At 40.7% G+C, this 18,216-nt stretch overlaps 2 protein-coding genes across 6 annotated transcripts; both read left to right on the forward strand.

Annotated features, from left to right (window-relative positions):
• The first annotated feature begins 191 nt into the window (after nucleotides 1-191).
• Nucleotides 192-10,601, forward strand: LOC129811713 (ataxin-3-like). Of its 4 annotated transcripts, none has more exons than XM_055863248.1 (11): nucleotides 192-389; nucleotides 981-1,145; nucleotides 1,239-1,283; nucleotides 7,660-7,745; nucleotides 7,882-7,948; nucleotides 8,046-8,133; nucleotides 8,233-8,368; nucleotides 8,546-8,730; nucleotides 8,908-9,064; nucleotides 9,192-9,247; nucleotides 9,351-10,601. In XM_055863248.1, exons 2-11 carry the CDS (start codon nucleotides 1,092-1,094, stop codon nucleotides 9,401-9,403), a joined length of 927 nt encoding a protein of 308 aa, XP_055719223.1. In that variant the 5' UTR covers nucleotides 192-389; nucleotides 981-1,091; the 3' UTR covers nucleotides 9,404-10,601. The 4 variants fall into 4 exon arrangements, with proteins under 4 accessions (XP_055719223.1, XP_055719219.1, XP_055719221.1 ...); XM_055863244.1 differs by having other exon boundaries at nucleotides 376-464; XM_055863246.1 differs by having other exon boundaries at nucleotides 376-464; nucleotides 8,546-8,715.
• Nucleotides 10,602-10,705: 104 nt separating this feature from the next.
• On the forward strand, nucleotides 10,706-15,438 carry LOC129811712 (protein Z-dependent protease inhibitor-like). 2 transcript variants are annotated; one of them, XM_055863243.1, is made up of 5 exons: nucleotides 10,706-10,876; nucleotides 13,357-13,980; nucleotides 14,476-14,752; nucleotides 14,875-15,022; nucleotides 15,157-15,438. In XM_055863243.1, the coding sequence occupies exons 2-5, from the start codon at nucleotides 13,386-13,388 to the stop codon at nucleotides 15,352-15,354; spliced, it is 1,218 nt and encodes a 405-aa protein (XP_055719218.1). In that variant the 5' UTR covers nucleotides 10,706-10,876; nucleotides 13,357-13,385; the 3' UTR covers nucleotides 15,355-15,438. The 2 variants fall into 2 exon arrangements, with proteins under 2 accessions (XP_055719218.1, XP_055719217.1); XM_055863242.1 differs by lacking the exon at nucleotides 10,706-10,876 and having other exon boundaries at nucleotides 13,150-13,980.
• The last annotated feature ends 2,778 nt before the right edge of the window (nucleotides 15,439-18,216 follow it).

Here is an 18,216-nt window from a genome sequence, read left to right on the forward strand (position 1 = left end):
CAGCCACAAAGTCATACTTATGTCTAAACCACGCCTATTAAAAAAACGGTATTCTTAAAATCCGATTTTAAACTTAACCTTAAATTAAGACCAAAAAGCAAAGGTTGCTTTCATGAAATGTTACTATATATTTAGCCATTTTGACTGTGGTAACTAGTGACAACCCTTCACCTCTGAAACTGTGCTATGAAAATAAAGGCTAACTAGATATAATACACAGATTGTATTCATGAATCGAATTGTACACTAAGACGTTGATATTCTTGTTCATACATATCTGTATCACAAAACTTTAGCTAGCCAGTTAGGCAATTTGGCAAGTGTCAACAATAACAAACGAATACTGAGAGTTGATTGGCTGTTTCGTCCTGAACCCAGCAGGGTCGAAGGTAAGATCACATTCTTTGGTCAGAGTATGACGTTTAGTAGGACAATTAAACATGGAGTCCATCTTTCATGAGAAAGTAAGCTTGTCTGTTTTCTTTCGATTATTAAGTTCACCGTATGTGCATTCCGACCGTTTTAAAATAACTACGTTTGTTATCTAGCTAAATTGCACCAATTTACAGCTGAAGTATATCGACGGGTTTGCCTTCTTTCTAGACAGCTTGTTAAATTATAGCTAGCTAACGTTAGTTAGTTGAATTATCTTTTTGTCACAGTTTCCAACTTGTCTCAACTTTCAGTAGAGCTGACTAGGGAACGTGATAACGTTAAACGTACATTAGCGAATTACAAAATGCGCCCTCGATGCTTTGAACTGCTATAAATGTGTGGATAAGCTAGCTAGCTACATGGCCTAATTATAGCTAGCTAGCTATAGTTTGCGTTGTTTCACTGGCGTAATTTCTGTAAATTAGCTGGCTAGTTAACGTTAGTTAATAAGCTAGGTTACATATCTAGCTTCAGTAGCTGCTGTTGACACATTTTCTAGCAGTCTGTGGTACAATTTTGATTTATGTATTCATTCTCATTTACAGCAAGAGGGCTCCCTGTGTGCTCAGCATTGCCTTAACAACCTTCTGCAAGGCGAGTATTTCACCCCCGTGGACCTGTCGTCCATCGCCCATCAACTGGATGAAGAGGAAAGGATGAGGATGGCGGAGGGTGGTATGGGTAGTGAGGAGTACAGAACCTTTTTACAGGTATGGGAGGGGTCTGGGGTTTATGGTACATACAGTAGTTGTTTATTAGTAGCTTTTAGAATGTTCATGCTCTTCATATGTGTGTATTTGCAGCAGCCATCTGGTAACATGGATGACAGTGGTTTCTTTTCTATACAAGTGAGTAACAAAGCGAACTATCATGTAGTATAAGGTGAAATAATGTATTCTAATCCTCATGATTACACTGTGTGTGTATGTGTATACACACACAATACCAGGCAAAAGTTTGGACACACCTACTCATTCCAGGGTTTGTTTATTTTTGCTATTTTCCACATTGTAGAATAATAGTGAAGACATCAAATCTATGAAACAACACGCATGGAATTATGTAGTAACCAAAAAAAGTGTTAAACAAATCAAAATATGAGGTTCTTCAAAGTAGCCACCCTTTGCCTTGATGACAGCTTTGCAGACTCTTGGCATTCTCTCAACCAGCTTCATGAGGTAGTCACCTGGAATGCATTTCAATGAACAGGTGTGCCTTGTTAAAAGGTAATTTGTGTCATCTCTTTCCTTCTTAATACGTTTGAGCCAATCACTTGTGTTGTGACAAGGTAGGGGTGGTATACAGAAAATATCCCTATTTGGTAAAAGACTAGGTCCATATTATGGCATGATGTCATGAGAATTTTCAATCACAATGATAATAACTAACAATCAATAGCTTTGACCAATCCCCGAGGTTTGTACGACCATGGGTTTAATAATTATTAGGCAAAGACTCAGCTTATGCAAAAGGTTAGTACAGTTTATTCACGAGAACGTTCTGAAGTCCATAATACAAAGACATCCATTTTATAACTTGCTCCCCACATACACACATACCTCCACACAAACAGTAGATATCCTACGCATATACATACACACGAACAGTAGGTGAGTTGTATCCTTCCCCAGAGTTCTCACCACTGTTTATCACTACCCAGCCAACAGTTCCATTCCCCCGAGATTAGAGGAACCTTGAGAAGGACTCCCTGTCCTATCATAAGTTTCTCAGAGTTCTAGCCAGGTCGGGTCAAACACAGTTCAATTGTTCTCGATATTTTCTTAGGTCGGTATTTTCTTAGGCATACACATACACACACATTTCTCTCCCTCACAGGTCTCTTCTGAACCTTGTTGGACTTACGTTTAATACTTTAATTATTCATTATACATGCTACATAAACTAATAATCACTAATTAGTTACGTTTCAGGGTGGGATCCTTTAATCATTACCGTTAAGCATATAATTCCCTTTTCACATGAACAGCTCAAATAAGCAAAGAGAAACGACAGTCCATCATTACTTCACGACACGAAGGTCAGTCAATCTGGAACATTTCAAGAAATGTAATAAAAATTTCTTCAAGTGCACTCTTAAAAACAATCAAGTGCTATGATGAAACTGGCTCTCATGCAGACCGCCACAGGAAAGTAAGACCCAGAGTTACCTCTGCTGCAGAGGATAAGTTCATTAGTTACCAGCCTCAGAAATTACAGCCCAAATAAATGCTTCAGAGTTCAAGTAACAGACACATCAACACTAACTGTTCAGAGGAGACTGCGTGAATCAGGCCTTCGTGGTCGAATTGCTGCAAAGAAACCACTACTAAAGGACACCAATAAGAAGAAGATACTTTTTGGGCCAAGAAACACGAGCAATGGACATTAGACTGGTGGAAATCTGTCCTTTGGTCTGATGAGTCCAAATGTGATCTTTTTGGTTCCAACCGCCGTGTCTTTGTGAGACACAGTAGGGAACGGATTATCTCCACGTGTGGTTCCCACCGTTAAGCATGGAGATGGTGTGGAGGTGCTTTGCTGGTGACACTGTCAATGATTTATTTACAATTCAAGACAATCAACCCAATTTAAAATTCAATCACTGAACCCAATTGAGATGTTTTGGAATGTGTTGGACCGCAGATTGAAGGAAAAGCAGCCAACAAGTGCTTAGCATATGTAGGAACTGCTTCAAGACTGTTGGAAAAGCATTCCAGGTGAAGCTGGTTGAGAGAATGTCAAGAGTGTGCAAAGCTGTCAAGGTAAAGGGTGGCTACTTTGAAGAATCTAAAATATATTTTAAATTAACACTTTTTAGGTTACTATATGATAACATGTGTTATTTCATAGTTGTCTTCACTAATATTCTACAATGTAGAAAATAATACAAATAAAGAAAAAACCTTGAATGAGTCTGTGTGTGTCAACTTTTGACTGGTACCACATATATGCTCCCAACAATTTAATGTGTAAATCTAACCAATGTTTCGGCAGGCAGTGCCTTCAGGGTTACATAATGAATGCTTGAACCAGGTTAGTGCAATTAGTGCAACCAATCAAATAACTTTTTTATTTGTCAAATGCGCCGAATACCACCGGTGTAGACCTTACCGTAAAATGCTTACTTACAAGCCCTTAACCAACAATGCAGTTCAAGAAATAGAGTTAAGAAAATATTTACTGAATAATCTAAAGTTAAAATAAGTAACAATATAATAAGAAGGATTACTTTTAAATTCTGAAAGGATGTCTGGGGGAAAATCTGACACTTCTGTTTTTCTCAATGACATTAAAATCAGCATTGGGGAAAAAGGCGCAAGTTTGTTCCATCTGAGTGAGTCTGACCACAAGACAGAGACCACTATGATGACACACCAAATGTGTTTGATGGATTGCGGGAAAAGAGCAGGAATAGCTTGGACTGTAACCTACAAAAGCCTATGTCTTCTAATGGTGCATCCAAATATTATCCAACTTGAATAAACGCTTGGAGGTAACGCTTCGAACACACCGGCTGCGTCATTGCATCACTGCTGCATAACATTTTGCGCAACTAGGCAACTATACTGATGCAGGTACCTTTTGCAAATGGTCGCATGCGGTTGGACACATGGAGGAGAGAATCATTTTCGCAGTATCCTCAAAACCGTGTCTTTTTGACACAACTGCTGACAGCTACAGGGACATAAACACAAAAAATGCTGCTTGGAGACAAGTGTCCACGATAGTAGGATTGCCAGGTCAGTTTAGTAGTGAGCTTGTGCTAGATGTGGCTAGTTAGCGTTAGCTAGCTAGCTAACCTAGCCAATGAGGTGTGTGTGAAAGAAATAGTCAAATAAATTATGCTAGTTACTACCCCTAATAACTTTACCAAATGTTCATGTTTGAAAGAGTGTGAATGCTAGATAAATAGTAATGGAAATGGTAGATACTACTGTACCCCTGATAATTTGGTCAAATTACCGTGTGTCGAATAAATAATATACTTGGCAAATAAATAAATAAAAAATGTAAAGAAATTATGCAATCAAACTGTTTTTGTGTAATCCCAATTTTTTACTGAATGTGTGCAACAACAAAAAAATCTACATTCATATTTTGCTACTCTCTGTCAAGTCCACTCATACAATTTGATGCATACGTTCGATTTATCGAACGTATGCACCACACAGAACGCACTGCAACTGCCTCTGCAACGCAATGCTGCAAGGCAAATGCAGCGTTCCATTGGAAATGAATGTACTTTTGGTGTATCGAAACGCAATGACGCAGTCGGTGTGTTCGAAGCGTAAGGATGACAGCAGTGGTGTAGTCTAAGGCGATATGGATTTCACTTATTATTGATTTCTAAACAGCGCTTTGTGAATCACACTGCTGCTCTACAGTATCATATAGCTATTTACGCCTTACGGATTGTGGTTGTGGATGGCTGTTCACAAATCTAAATGTGTATTTGAACCCATTAATGGTTGAATTCAGAAGTTTAAGCTGCCTATTAGTCCGTTTTTTTTTTTTAACCAGTGGACAGCCAGCGAAAAATGCGCTCTTTCAACAGCTGCATAGTGTGGATCCAAGTCTATGGAATAAAAGTGGGGCTTTTATTGCTCAATCTAATGCTGATTTATTTATTTTATTTTTTATGAATCCATAGGCCTAATAGACACATGCTAAACTTGCACACTTTTGATAGACTTAAAGGGGCAATCTGTAGTTTCTACATCCATTTTTGGACTTGAATTATATATCCTTTGGTTCTTGAAGAATATAGTTCAACTATCACACTCCATGAGAACCCAAAATATAAGCTTGTTTTATTTCAATGTTTGTAAACATTGTACATGTAAATGAACACCATTATAGCCTCATAACATGGTTAAAACAATTTTATATCATGGATGGTCAGTGCCTTTAAACAGCTTGGGAAATGATGTCATGGCTTTAGAAGCTTCTGGTGGGCAAAATTACATCATTTGAGTCAATTGGAGGTTTATCTGTGGATGTATTTCAAGGCCTACCTTGCCTCTTTGCTTGACATCATGGGAAAATCAAAAGAAATTAGCCAAGACATCAGGAAAAAAATTGTAGACCTCCACGAGTCTGGTTCATCCTTGGGAGCAATTTCCAAACGCCTGAAGGTACCACGTTCATCTGTACAAACAACAGTACACAAGTATAAACACCATGGGACCACGCAGCCATCATACCGCCCAGAAAGGAGACGCATTCTGTCTCCTAGAGATGAATGTACTTTGGTGCAAAAAGTGCAAATCAATCCCAGAACAACAGCAAAGGACCTTGTGGAGATGCTGGAGGAAACGGGTACAAAAGTATCTATATCCACAGTCAAACGAGTCCTATATTGACATAACCCGAAAGGCCGCATAGCAAGGAAGAAGCCACTGCTCCAAAACCGCCGTAAAAAAGCCAGACTACGGTTTGCAACTGCACATGGGGACAAAAGATCGTACCGTGAAGCACGGGTGTGGCAGCATCATGTTGTGGGGCTGCTTTGCCTGCAGGAGGGACTGGTGCACTTCACAAAATAGATGGCATCATGAGGATGGAAAATTATGTGGATATATTGAAGCAACATCTCAGGACAGTCAGGAAGTTAAAGCTTGGTCGCAAATGGGTCTTCCAACTGGACAATGACCCCAAGCATACTTCCAAAGTTGTGGCAAAATGGCTTAAGGACAACAAAGTCAAGGTATTGGAGTGGCCATCACAAAGCCCTGACCTCAATCCTACAGAAAATGTGTGGGCAAAACTGAAAAAGCGTGTGCGAGCAAGGAGGCCTACAAGCCTGACTCAGTTACACCAGCCCTGTCAGGAGGAATGGGCCAAAATTCACCCAACTTATTGTGGGAAGCTTGTGGAAGGCTACCCAAAAAGTTTGACCCGAGTTAAACAATTTAAAGGCAATTTTAGTAGTAGTTGTTTCTTTGCAGCAATTCAACGATGAAGGCCTGATTCACGCAGTCTCCTCTGAACAGTTGTGTCTGATACTTGAACTCTGTAATGCAGCAGAGGTAACTCTGGGTCTTCCTTTCCTGTGCTTTCTTCATGAGAGGCAGTTTCATCATAGCGCTTGATGGTTTTTGCGACTGTACTTGAAGAAACTTTCACAGGTCTTGACATTTTCCGGATTGACTGACCTTCATGTCTTAAAGTAATGATGGACTGTTGTTTCTCCTTGCTTATTTGAGCTGTGCTTGCCACAATATGGACTTGGTCTTTTACTAAATTGGGCTATCTTCTGTATACCACACCTACCTTTTTTCACGACACAACAGATTGGCTCAAACGCATTAAGGAAAGAAATTCCATAAATTAACTTTTAACAATGCATACCTGTTAATTGAAATGCATTCCAGGTGACTACCTCATGACGCTAGTTGAGAGAATGCCAAGAGTGCAAAGCTGTCAAGGCAAAGAGTGGCTACTTTGAAGAATCTCAAATATAAAATATATTTTAATTTAACACTTTTTTTGGTTACTACATGATTCCATATGTGTTATTTAATAGTTTTGATGTCTTCACTATTCTACAATGTAGAAAATAGCAAAAATAAAGGAAAACACTGGAATGAGTAGCTGTGTCCTAACTTTAGACTGGTACGGTAGGTCCTGGATGGCAGGAACCATGGCCCCGGTAATGTATTGGGCAGTACACACTACCCTCTGTAGTGTCTTACGGTCGGATGCCGAGCAGTTGCCATACCAGGTGGTTATGCAACCGGTCAGGATAGTCTCAATGGTGCAGCTGTACAACTTTTTAGGATCTGGGGACCCAAGCCAAATCTTTTCAGTCTCCTGAGGGGGATAAGGTGTTGTCATGCCTTCATGACTGTCTTGGTGTTTTTGGACCATGATAGTTTGTTGGTGATGTGGACATCAAGGAACTTGAAACTCTTGACCCGCTCCACTACAGCCCGTTGATGTGAATGGGTGCGTGTTCGGTCCTCCTTTTCCTGTAATCCACAATCAGCTCCTTTGTCTTGCTCACGTTGAGGGAGAGTTTGTTGGCCTGGCACCAAACTGCCAGGTCTCTGTGATCTCCTCCCAATTAACACCGTGAGGGGGTGTCATAGTAATTGGGGTAGTGAGCGATGAAATATATATATATTTTTTTTTTTTTGAACTGTTACAAAATAAATAGATTACAATATGTCAAGATAACCTCTTGATGACATTGACAACTTTATTATGTGGTCTCACCATCAGGTTATCAGCAATGCATTATCAGTGTGGGGTTTGGAGCTGATCCTCTTCAACAGCCGAGAGTACCAGAGCCTTATGATAAACCCAATGTAAGAACCCTGTGGATGTGATACAAATCATCATAACCTTTGTATGAAGTTGTTTGTTTTCTATCTTGAAATTTCACTTTTCTCACATTTTTCATATGGTCTATCAAATTTGAAATAATGTTCTTTCCTGTTTCAGAAATGAAAAGGCATTCATATGCAACTACAAGGAGCACTGGTTTACAATACGAAAACTTGGGCAACAGGTATAAGTTGCGATTTTACTATTTATTATTGATTTCCCTTCAGACATTTTGGGCCAGTTGATATAGCCAGCTGATTTGACCCTATTTGTCATTGCAGTGGTTTAATTTGAATTCATTGTTGACTGGACCAGAGCTGATATCAGACACATACCTAGCCCTCTTCCTTGCACAGTTACAACAAGAAGGTAAAACAACCTGATATGTTCATATCTTTTTGTGTTTACATTTTTGTGGTCTTAATTTATCAAAGTTATCTAGTTGGTCAAAGGCCTGTCTTCTTTCAGGTTATTCCATATTTGTGATCCGAGGAAATCTCCCGGAGTGTGATGCAGAGCAGATTCTGGGGATCATGAAGGTGCAGCAGCAACAGAGACCCAAGCTGATTGGAGAGGATGAGGCTCAGTCGAGTAGTGGCATGGGGTAAGAGGAAGAGGCCTCCAGACTGACAGTAGTTTTCGTCAAACCACAAATTACCACCATTCCCTCATACTGTCAGATTCATGCAGCATCTTGACCTTTAACCTCTAGAGTCATTAGTTGGTAAGGGGAGAGAATGAACCTCTTTGAGACACTGACAATGCTTTTCACCCTGAGCAGCAGATCATCAGGGCAGAGTAGTGTGCTGGAGGCAGGCCCTGGTGTGGTAGAGGGGGTGGTGGATGAGGATGAGGAGGAGTTGAGGAAGGCCCTGGCCCTGAGTAGACAGGGAATGGAGGTGGAGGATGAAGAGGCTGATCTTCGCAGGGCCATACAGCTCAGCATGCAGGGTAAGGCTTTATTGGGTAAGCAACCGTAACAAAATCACACACAACCACTTTGATACATATCCTGGTTTAGACCTGTGTATATAAACAGACTGCTAACAAATTCATTATGCAATTTGCACCATGTATGACAATATGATAAAAGTATCCCCAAACTAACACTAAAATGAGTAATTTGTCTGTGTGTCTGCCTAGGGGCAGTAATGAGCAATATGTCAATGCCAAAAGGGGGACTTGTTGCTAAAACGACATCGTCCGGCCAGGCACCAGGGAGTACTACAGGAGGAGCACCTCTGAGTGAGAAACTCTCAGCTGAGGAACTGCGACGGAGGAGACAAGTCTACTTTGACAGGTAAGCGCTGCACCATCTGGAATATTTATTATTCTGTGGGTGTTTATATGTTCATGGCTGTGTGTGGTAACAAAAAAATAACCAGACTAGACAACGCTAACCTGTAGATCCACTGTTTACCATACAGACAGTCCCAACAGCTGGCTCAGCCCACTTCACCTCAACAACCAACAGAAAGCATAGGTAAGGGGGAAATGAGCTCATACAGTAATACTTGCATTGCTGAATAATAATAATAGGTTGAGACTTAAACTCCGAGCATCTTCCCTTCCCTCACATTTTTCAGGATCCGGGAAGAGTGGCACAGAGGAAGATGCACAAGCCAAACGCACCCAGTGAGGTGGAGGGTGCTCCAGCAAAAGCCTACGTTGACTACTACCTGCCTCGACTGGTACCTCCTTCATGGGGCAGCCTCACCCCCTCCTCTAACCCTTCCCATAAGCGAACGTATAGCCGGCCAGAAGGCTGGCACACCTCCCTTGGCTAGTTCGCTGACAGGTTGTAGAGAAGAGAATAACAACAAAGAATAAGGTGCTAGTGTACTCTAACACAGACTTGAACCTGAGGCCGGGAAGAGCGGCGATAAAGAATTAAAATGCAGTTATTCCAAGTCTGTGATGGCTTTTCTGCCACAGCGCCTTGTATTTCTAATTTGTGGTTTGTTTTTTATTCCTACGCTTATTGTTTTCCGCTGGGAGGGGTCTTAATAGAGCCTACCGTGCCGAGGTGTGTTTGGTGGGTGGATGGGCAAAATGGTGAGGTGTGTTACGAGAGAGGAAACCAAGAATTACCTAGGATAATCCTCTAGCCTTCAGTATGGGAGTGCTACATGGGACCACTAGTTCAATAGAGGTAGAGGTTTGGTAGAGACCATGATAGTCTCTTGCCTTCTTTCACTTGGGTCTTGTAAGTGGTCACCCCCCCAAATCATAAAATAATAGATTTATATCCAGTAGTGAGGTGAATTTATTTTTAGCTGTATTACTGCATCTTCTAAAGAAACATATAAGCAGAATTTTAAAGGGCTGATCCGACTTGCCCTAGCTAGTTAATTAACCACCACCCTGGTTTAAACTCCTAAGTCACATGTTTTTGTAATTTTTATTTTGTCTTTTGAAGTAGTATAGACAAATGCTATTTTAATACAGTGATAACATGATCAATGCTGTTTACAATTATCGTATTTACGTGGAATTATCCGGTTTGGATACGCTAATCCAAAGCATGTATTACACATCCCATGTAGAGTGAGCTGTGCTCAAAGTTGACTTCACTGGAAATTCCATGATTTCATTCCCTTTTTCTTGAAATTGTTCTTGTTTTGTTTGAGAGCAAAATTTGAACTAGAGTTGCGGTGCCACAATGCTTTTAGTTTTTTAAATGATTGCATCAATTTCACTTCTTGATATTCTTCAATAGGCACTAAACAATCAGATGTTTGTTATACTCCACATCACCATTTTATTAAATCATTTTCTTTCATTTGCTGTATCTAAACGTTTTCTTTCCAGGAATAAAATATTTGCTCCTACTGAAATCTTCTGGAATCTTGCTTCATTGATCTATGGCTGAATTGTTTAATTACATCATTGTCCTAATTTAAGTTGAATCATTTCCACCTTTCAAAGTGGGTACATCAATTGTCAGTACCAAATTTGCTTTCATTTGGAAATAAACTAAAATAAGACTACCAGTTTGAGTAAACCTAACCCATGGTTAATAGATAACCCTGAAGGCACACTTGCACTTTGTCTCCCCAAATAGTAGATGGTGTGTTTTGACAAAATACCTTTCTGATACCCAGGCTGAAAGGTAGGTCTATTTTTGAGATGTATGCAACTGTTTGTAAGAATATATGTATATACAGTGTTGCTTTTATTGTTGATGTGATACTCAAATTTGCGAGTTGTGATGTTGAAGCCCCCTATATAGCTAACATTTGTTCTGAAATGACTAAATATAAGTTTTTCTTTCTGTGCAATGCATTGATAAGTCATTGATCACCAAACAAATATCTTGCCATTCGTCTAGAAGACTTGTAAACATGACATACTATGAAGTCCAAAAGTATTTGAACAGTGACACATTTGTTGTTTTGGCTCTGTACTTCATCCAGCACTTTCGATTTGAAATAAATAATACTTTGAGGTTATACTGCAGACTGTCAGCTTTAATTTGAGGGTATTTGTCTATATTGGGTGGGCAGCACTTTTTTTTTTTCATAGTCACCCCCCATTTTAGGGAACAAAAAGTGTTTGGACAAATTCACATGTATGAAATTAGTCTAAAGTTAAGTATTTGGTCCCATATTCCTAGCACGCAATGACTACATCAAGCTTGTGACTCTACAAACTTGTTGGATGCATTTGCAGTTTGTTTTGGTTGTGTTTCAGATTATTTTGTGCTCAATGGAAATGAATGGTAAATAATGTATTGTGTCATTTTGTAGTCTATTTTATTGTAAATAAGAATAGAATATGTTTCTGAACACCTAATTGTGAATAATGAGTGAGAAAGTTAGAGGCACAAAGATCATACCCCCAAGACATGCTATCCTCTAACCATTATCAATAATGGGATGTTAGAATTTTGGGGGTGGGTTATGAAAATAATGCTTGTCACACAATGTTATTCACGATTCATGATTATCCGTAATCAAGGTAGCATCCACATTAAAGTAGAAGTGTTTAAAAACCTATTCTATTATGAAAGTGACTCAAATGACACAATACATTAGGGGAGAGTGGGGTAAGTTGAGACACCCTTGTTTCTAGGAAACCATGTACAAAAATATAGGAAGAGGTCGTTTTATGGAATCTGTGGAAGAAAGCAAGTTAGGTAAAAAGTTAGGTTATTCAAATACATTTCATGATGCTGGTATCTAAATCAAAGTAGATCATTTAAAGATGTTTCTATACGTCAGTTGGGGTTTCTATAAGCTTCAATATGAGGTCCTAAACCTAACATGAAAGTGCATCCTTAAAGCTGTGTGGGCTAATATAGTCAAAATGTTTGCCTTGGGGTAAGTTGAGCCAAGGGCTATGTGGTAAGTTGAAGTGTTTTCTTCCCAGGCCTAATGCAAGGCATTATCACTGGGATACAACAGGGCCTGGTCTATATTAAAAGTGTTTAAAAAGTACAAAGTATTTGTTAGGTGTGAAGCCTGTGTTAAAACATTTACATTTAAGTCATTTAGCAGACGCTCTTATCCAGAGCGACTTACAAATTGGTGCATTCACCTTATGATATCCAGTGGAACAACCACTTTACAATAGTGCATCTAAATCTTTTAAAGGGGGGGGGGGGGGTTAGAAGGATTACTTTATCCTATCCTAGGTATTCCTTAAAGAGGTGGGGTTTCAGGTGTCTCCGGAAGGTGGTGATTGACTCCGCTGACCTGGCGTCGTGAGGGAGTTTGTTCCACCATTGGGGTGCCAGAGCAGCAAACAGTTTTGACTGGGCTGAGCGGGAACTGTATTTCCTCAGAGGTAGGGAGGCGAGCAGGCCAGAGGTGGATGAACGCAGTGCCCTTGTTTGGGTGTAGGGCCTGATCAGAGGCTGAAGGTACGGAGGTGCCGTTCCCCTCACAGCTCCGTAGGCAAGCATAAAAGATGCTTAAATGATTAAAAGACACAAAGTGATTCTGATTGTGTTGAATTGTATTTGGGAAATAAAGATAGACATGGTTTTAAAAAGGTAGTGGTAATATTTAGTTCAGTACGGAAATGTGTAGGTAGCTGAATTTACCATACCCGGGGTAAATTGTGCCAAGAGACCACTTTTTTTGGACAAGCTATGTTTTCAAAATGAATGTTTACATTAATTCTGATTATTTTAAGGGATACACAACATCCTGAAATATATGTAGATATTTGTTATGAAGAATACTATATTTACCTTGATGGAGTGATGTTGAACGTAAAAAATGGTTCAGTTTACCCCACCCCTATTTACCATTAATTTCTATTGAGCACAAAATAATCTGAAACACAACCAAAACAAACTGCAAATGCACCCAACAAGTATGTAGAGTCACAATCTTGATGTAGTCATTGCGTACTAGGAATATGAGACCAAATTCTAAATGTTTTACTACTTTAATGCACATATAAGTGAATTTGTTCAAATATGTTTAGTTCTCTAAAATGGGGGGACTATGTACAAAAGTGCTGTAGTTTCTAAATGGTTCATTCATATAATATAAACTTCAATGTGGTGGAATACAGAGCAAAAACAAAAACAACATTTCACTGTCAAAATTATTTTGGACCTCACTATAAATACTATTGCAGGTTGTGATCACATAACTCATCAAAGAACTATGATGATGAAGGTGGGACTCCTTTTCCTCCTGACCCATGTCTGGTCCCTCTTCCCTGTCTACCAAACTCAAGAGCAGAGCTCCAACATCACAGACCTGACCTTCAAGAACATGGACTTTGCCATGACTCTCTACAGGAAGATTGCTGGTTACCATGATAATAACATATTTTTCTCACCCCTGAGCATATCCACAGCTTTTGCCACCCTCTCCATGGCAGCACAGGGTCCCACACGAGACCAGATACTGAAGGGGCTCAACCTAGCCCACCTAGATCGGGACAAGCAATCAGACATCATTCCAGAACTCTTCCAACAACTCCAAGGGAACATCACACAAGATGAATCATTGAAACTGGACCAGAGCACCACCTTCTTTGTTTGCCTAAAGTTTGAGGTAGAGAGTGACTACAGTGACCAGATCAAGAAATTCTTCAACGCTGATATCAACAATGTGGACTTTGCAAATACAAAAGCTAGCATTGCCATGATCAATGACTACATAATGAGAAAGACTGATAACAGAGTCAAGGAGATGGTGTCTGACTTGGATCCACTTACCCAACTTATGCTCATCAACACCATTTTCTTTCAGGGTGAGCAGCTATGTCATGCATTCTCTGATTTTAGCAGTTCCACTGTAACACTTAAAAACGTTACATTTGACTTGTTTACTTTTAGTTTTCACTTGTGTCTACCATAATTGCATCCCATCAGCATATCTTATTTCAAGATGATGTGTTTTACATTTCACTTTCAAAGTTTAATTGCATTGCCTAAAATGCAACAATAACACTTCCCACTGGGCAAAAACTGGTTGAGTCAACTTTGTTTCCATGTCATTTCAACAACAAAAAAAATGCAATATGATGACATTGAATCAACGTGGAAAACTGATTGGATTTACAAAAAGGCTCTTTTTTTTACCTAATCTATTGGCATTGTGATTTTTTGTTGTTGTTGATTTCACATTAAATTCACATTAGTTGACACCTCAACCAAATGTAAATCAAAAATAGACATTGAACTGACGTCTGTGCCCAGTGGATTTTGCTTTCCAATAAATATGCGTTGTCATATTTGGAATTTAGGTGAATGGCAGATGCCCTTCAATCCCAATCACACAGAAATTCAACGCTTCTATATTGACAACTACAATATTGTCCAGGTGCCTATGATGTTAAGAAAGGAGGATAAGTTCTACACAATGGACGACTTTCCCCTGAATGCCAAGGTGCTGAAGCTGCCGTACCGAGATGGTGTTTCAATGCTTATCCTGCTACCCAACAAAGGCCTGGATTATACCACAATAGATGATGGAATCACAGCTGAGAGATTCCTCAACTGGATTAACAATCTGAAAGAAAGGTAAATAGAAAGCGTCAAGTGTATTTTGTGGTGAAACATTGCAAAATTCCATAGGTTTTCTAAGAGGTGTTTCGTATTGAATACCAGTTCTCCTATGTATGAAAGTTCCTTGTTTTTTAAAGGAAACTAGAAGTTCAACTGCCCAAGTTCAAGATGGAGCAATCCTACGCCATGCACAACATCCTACCAGATTTGGGTATATCCAGTATCTTCCATGACACCGCTAACCTCACTAAATTGAGCAAAGACCCAGGCCTGAAGGTGTCAGAGGTCAGTTCTTGGATTAACAGGCCAAACTTGCCTTAACCAATTTCCATCTGTATCAATTGAGAAATGTGCAACTTTATTACCCACTGTGGATAAATAACAAATAACATATTATTGCAATGATAATGTGGTTCCAGGTTTTGCACAAGGCAGTGATCGAGGTGGATGAGAGAGGCACCACTGCAGCCGCTGCCACAGAAAGCGGCATTATTGGATACGCCTTACCCTCTTCCTTCATCGTCAACCGACCCTTCTTCTTTTTTATCTACCATGAGGCCACTAACAGCTTGTTGTTCATGGGCCGAGTGACTGACCCCACCAAAAACGGAGTCTAATGAGTACAGTGCATTTGGTGCCTGGAGAGGTGTTGTACATGTAATATGTTTCATTTGTATGTATTAAACGTGAACAGATATTCATTCAGCTGGTTTGGTGATCTTCCTAATATAGACTAACAATAACATGAACATTTCAATCCTGAATCCATGAATCACATATTGTCCTAGAAATTAAGCAAATATGACCAACATTCCATAACTCAGACTCACATTCTCACATTCCAGCAAGAATCTCTGCTCAAGCTGAGTGGTTACCAATGACTGTATATGACCCTGGTGGTTACTAATAATGTTTTTCAAACCATGTCACAATGTGGGGTGGCAGGAAACTTATTACAGACTACCTGGCTGGCTGTACTGTTGGACCTTGCAGTCGGTGGAGGAAATCAAGCTGAACAGAGTAGTTATTTGCTCTGACTCGTGCAGATATGATGAGTCTGCAGTCCTATAGCTCATGTAGCAGACAAGACCTGCTGTATGAGGTACTACAAACCCATGGCTGTGTGAGACAGATGGGTATACAGATAGGATTAGTTGGGTCCCAGCCCATGTGGGGGTGGAGGGGAACGAGGCAGCTGACGTTCTGGCTAAACAGGCCCTTAGCAGTGAGGAGGTGGACGTTGAAGTTTCAATGAGGCAAACGGCATGATATGGACGGTGGTGGTGCAGAGATGGCAGGAGCAGTGGGATAGAGACATTAACGGCATGCGCCTTTTCCCTGCCTGGTCTCATAAACTAGATGTAACATAGTAAAATGTAAATCCGAGACCCTCAAATTAGTATGAAATGTTACATTTGGAATGGGTACATAAGACAGAAGGTCACCTAACGTGAACATCTAGCTACCCAAAGGTTGTGTGTTCGAATCTAATCACGGACAACTTTAGCAATTTAGCTAATTAGCAACTTTGCAACTACTTACTACTTGTTAGCTAACACTTCCCTTAACGGTAACCTTAAAACCCTTTAACCTAACTCTTATTCTTAACCCTTAACCCCAGCTAACATCAACCACCAAGCTAATGTTAGCAACAACAAATTGGAATTCGTACCATATCATATGTTTTGCAAATGTGTAACATATTGTACCAACTGCAATTCGTAACATATCATATGAATTGTAATTCGTACAATATCATACGAAATGGATGATGGACATCCACAAACTAATACATACCATACGAAACGTAACATATCATACTGATTGGAGTGTCCCGATTTATGTTTACTATGTTACGTCTACCCCTGAGTCCAGGTTGCTTCTCCAAATACATAGAAAAGTCCGGGATGGGAGGAAGACAGCACAAGACAGAAGAGAGGAGGACGCCTTTACTAGACTTAGGGTGGGACATAGACGGCTGAAAAAGTCATTACATCTCAATCAATCAATCAAATGTATTTATAAAACCCTTTTTACATAAGCAGATGTCACAAAGTGCTTATACAGAAACCCAGCCTAAAACCCCAAACAGCAAGAAATGCCGATATAGAAGCACGGTGGCTAGGAATAACTCCCTAGAAAAGACAGGAACCAACGAAGAAACCTAGAGAGGAACCAGGCTCTGAGGGGTGGCCAGTCCTCTCTGGCTGTGCTGGGTGGAGATTAGAAGAGTGCATGGCCATTAAGGCCAGATAGTTCTTCAAAATGTTCAAACGTTCATAGACGACCAGCAGGGTCAAATAATAATCACAGTGGTTGTAGAGGGTGCAACAAGTCAGCACCTCAGGAGTAAATGTCAGTTTGTTTTTCATAGCCGAATGTTCAGAGGTCGAGACAGCAGTTGCGATAGAGAGAGAGAGAGAGAGAGAGAGAGAGAGCAGGAGAGGGTTGAAAACATCAGGTCCGGGACAAGGTAGCACGTCCAGTAAACAGGACAGGGTTCCATAGCCGCAGGCAGAACAGTTGAAACTGGAGCAGCAGCACGACAAGGTAGCACGTCTGATGAACAGGTCAGTGTTCCATAGCCACAGGCAAAACAGAAGAAACTGGAGCAGTAGCACGACCAGGTGGACTGGGGACGGGGACATCCGAGAGTCATCAGGCCAGGTAGTCCTGAAGCATGGTCCAGGGACTCAGGTCCTCCGCGAGGGGAGAGATGGAGAGAGAGAGATGGAATAATTCGAGGGAGCATACTGAAGTTCACACAGAACACCAGGTAAGACCGGAGAATTTCACCAGGTATAAATGTGACTGACCCTAGCCCCCGGCACATAAACTATTGCAGCATAGATACTGGAAGCTGAGACAGGGGGGGTCGGGGGACACTGTGGCCCTGTCTGACGATACCCCCGGACAGGGCCAACCAGGCAGGATATAACCCCATCCACGTTGCCAAAGCACAGCTCCCAGACCACTAAAGCGATATCAACAGACCACCAACTTACTACCCTGAGACAAGGCTGAGTATAGCCCACAAAGATCTCCTCCACCGCATGAGCCCGAAGGGGGTGCAAAACCAAACAGGTAGAACACTTCAGTGACTCAACCAACTCAAGTCGAGTATAGCGACAAAAGCCTGGCATTACGTGACTCACCCTTCCTAGGGACAGCATCGAAGAGCACTAGTAAGCCAGTGACCCAGTCCACCTAATAGGCACAGAGGCAGAGCATCAAGTGGAGAGAGGGGAGCTAGCCAGAGACAGCAAGGGAGATTTGTTACTCCAGTGCCTGGCCGTTCACCTTCGCACCCCTGGGCAAGACTACACGCAATCGTCGGACCTACTGAAGAGACGAGTCTTCAGTAAAGACTTAAAGGTCGAGACCGAGTCTGCGTCTCTCACATGGATAGGCAGACCGTTCCATAAAAATGTATCTCTATAGGAGAAGCCCTGCCTCCAGCTCTTTGCTTAAAAATTCTA

The sequence above is a fragment of the Salvelinus fontinalis genome, chromosome 15, assembly GCF_029448725.1.
Source record: "Salvelinus fontinalis isolate EN_2023a chromosome 15, ASM2944872v1, whole genome shotgun sequence".
Taxonomy (NCBI): domain Eukaryota; kingdom Metazoa; phylum Chordata; class Actinopteri; order Salmoniformes; family Salmonidae; genus Salvelinus; species Salvelinus fontinalis.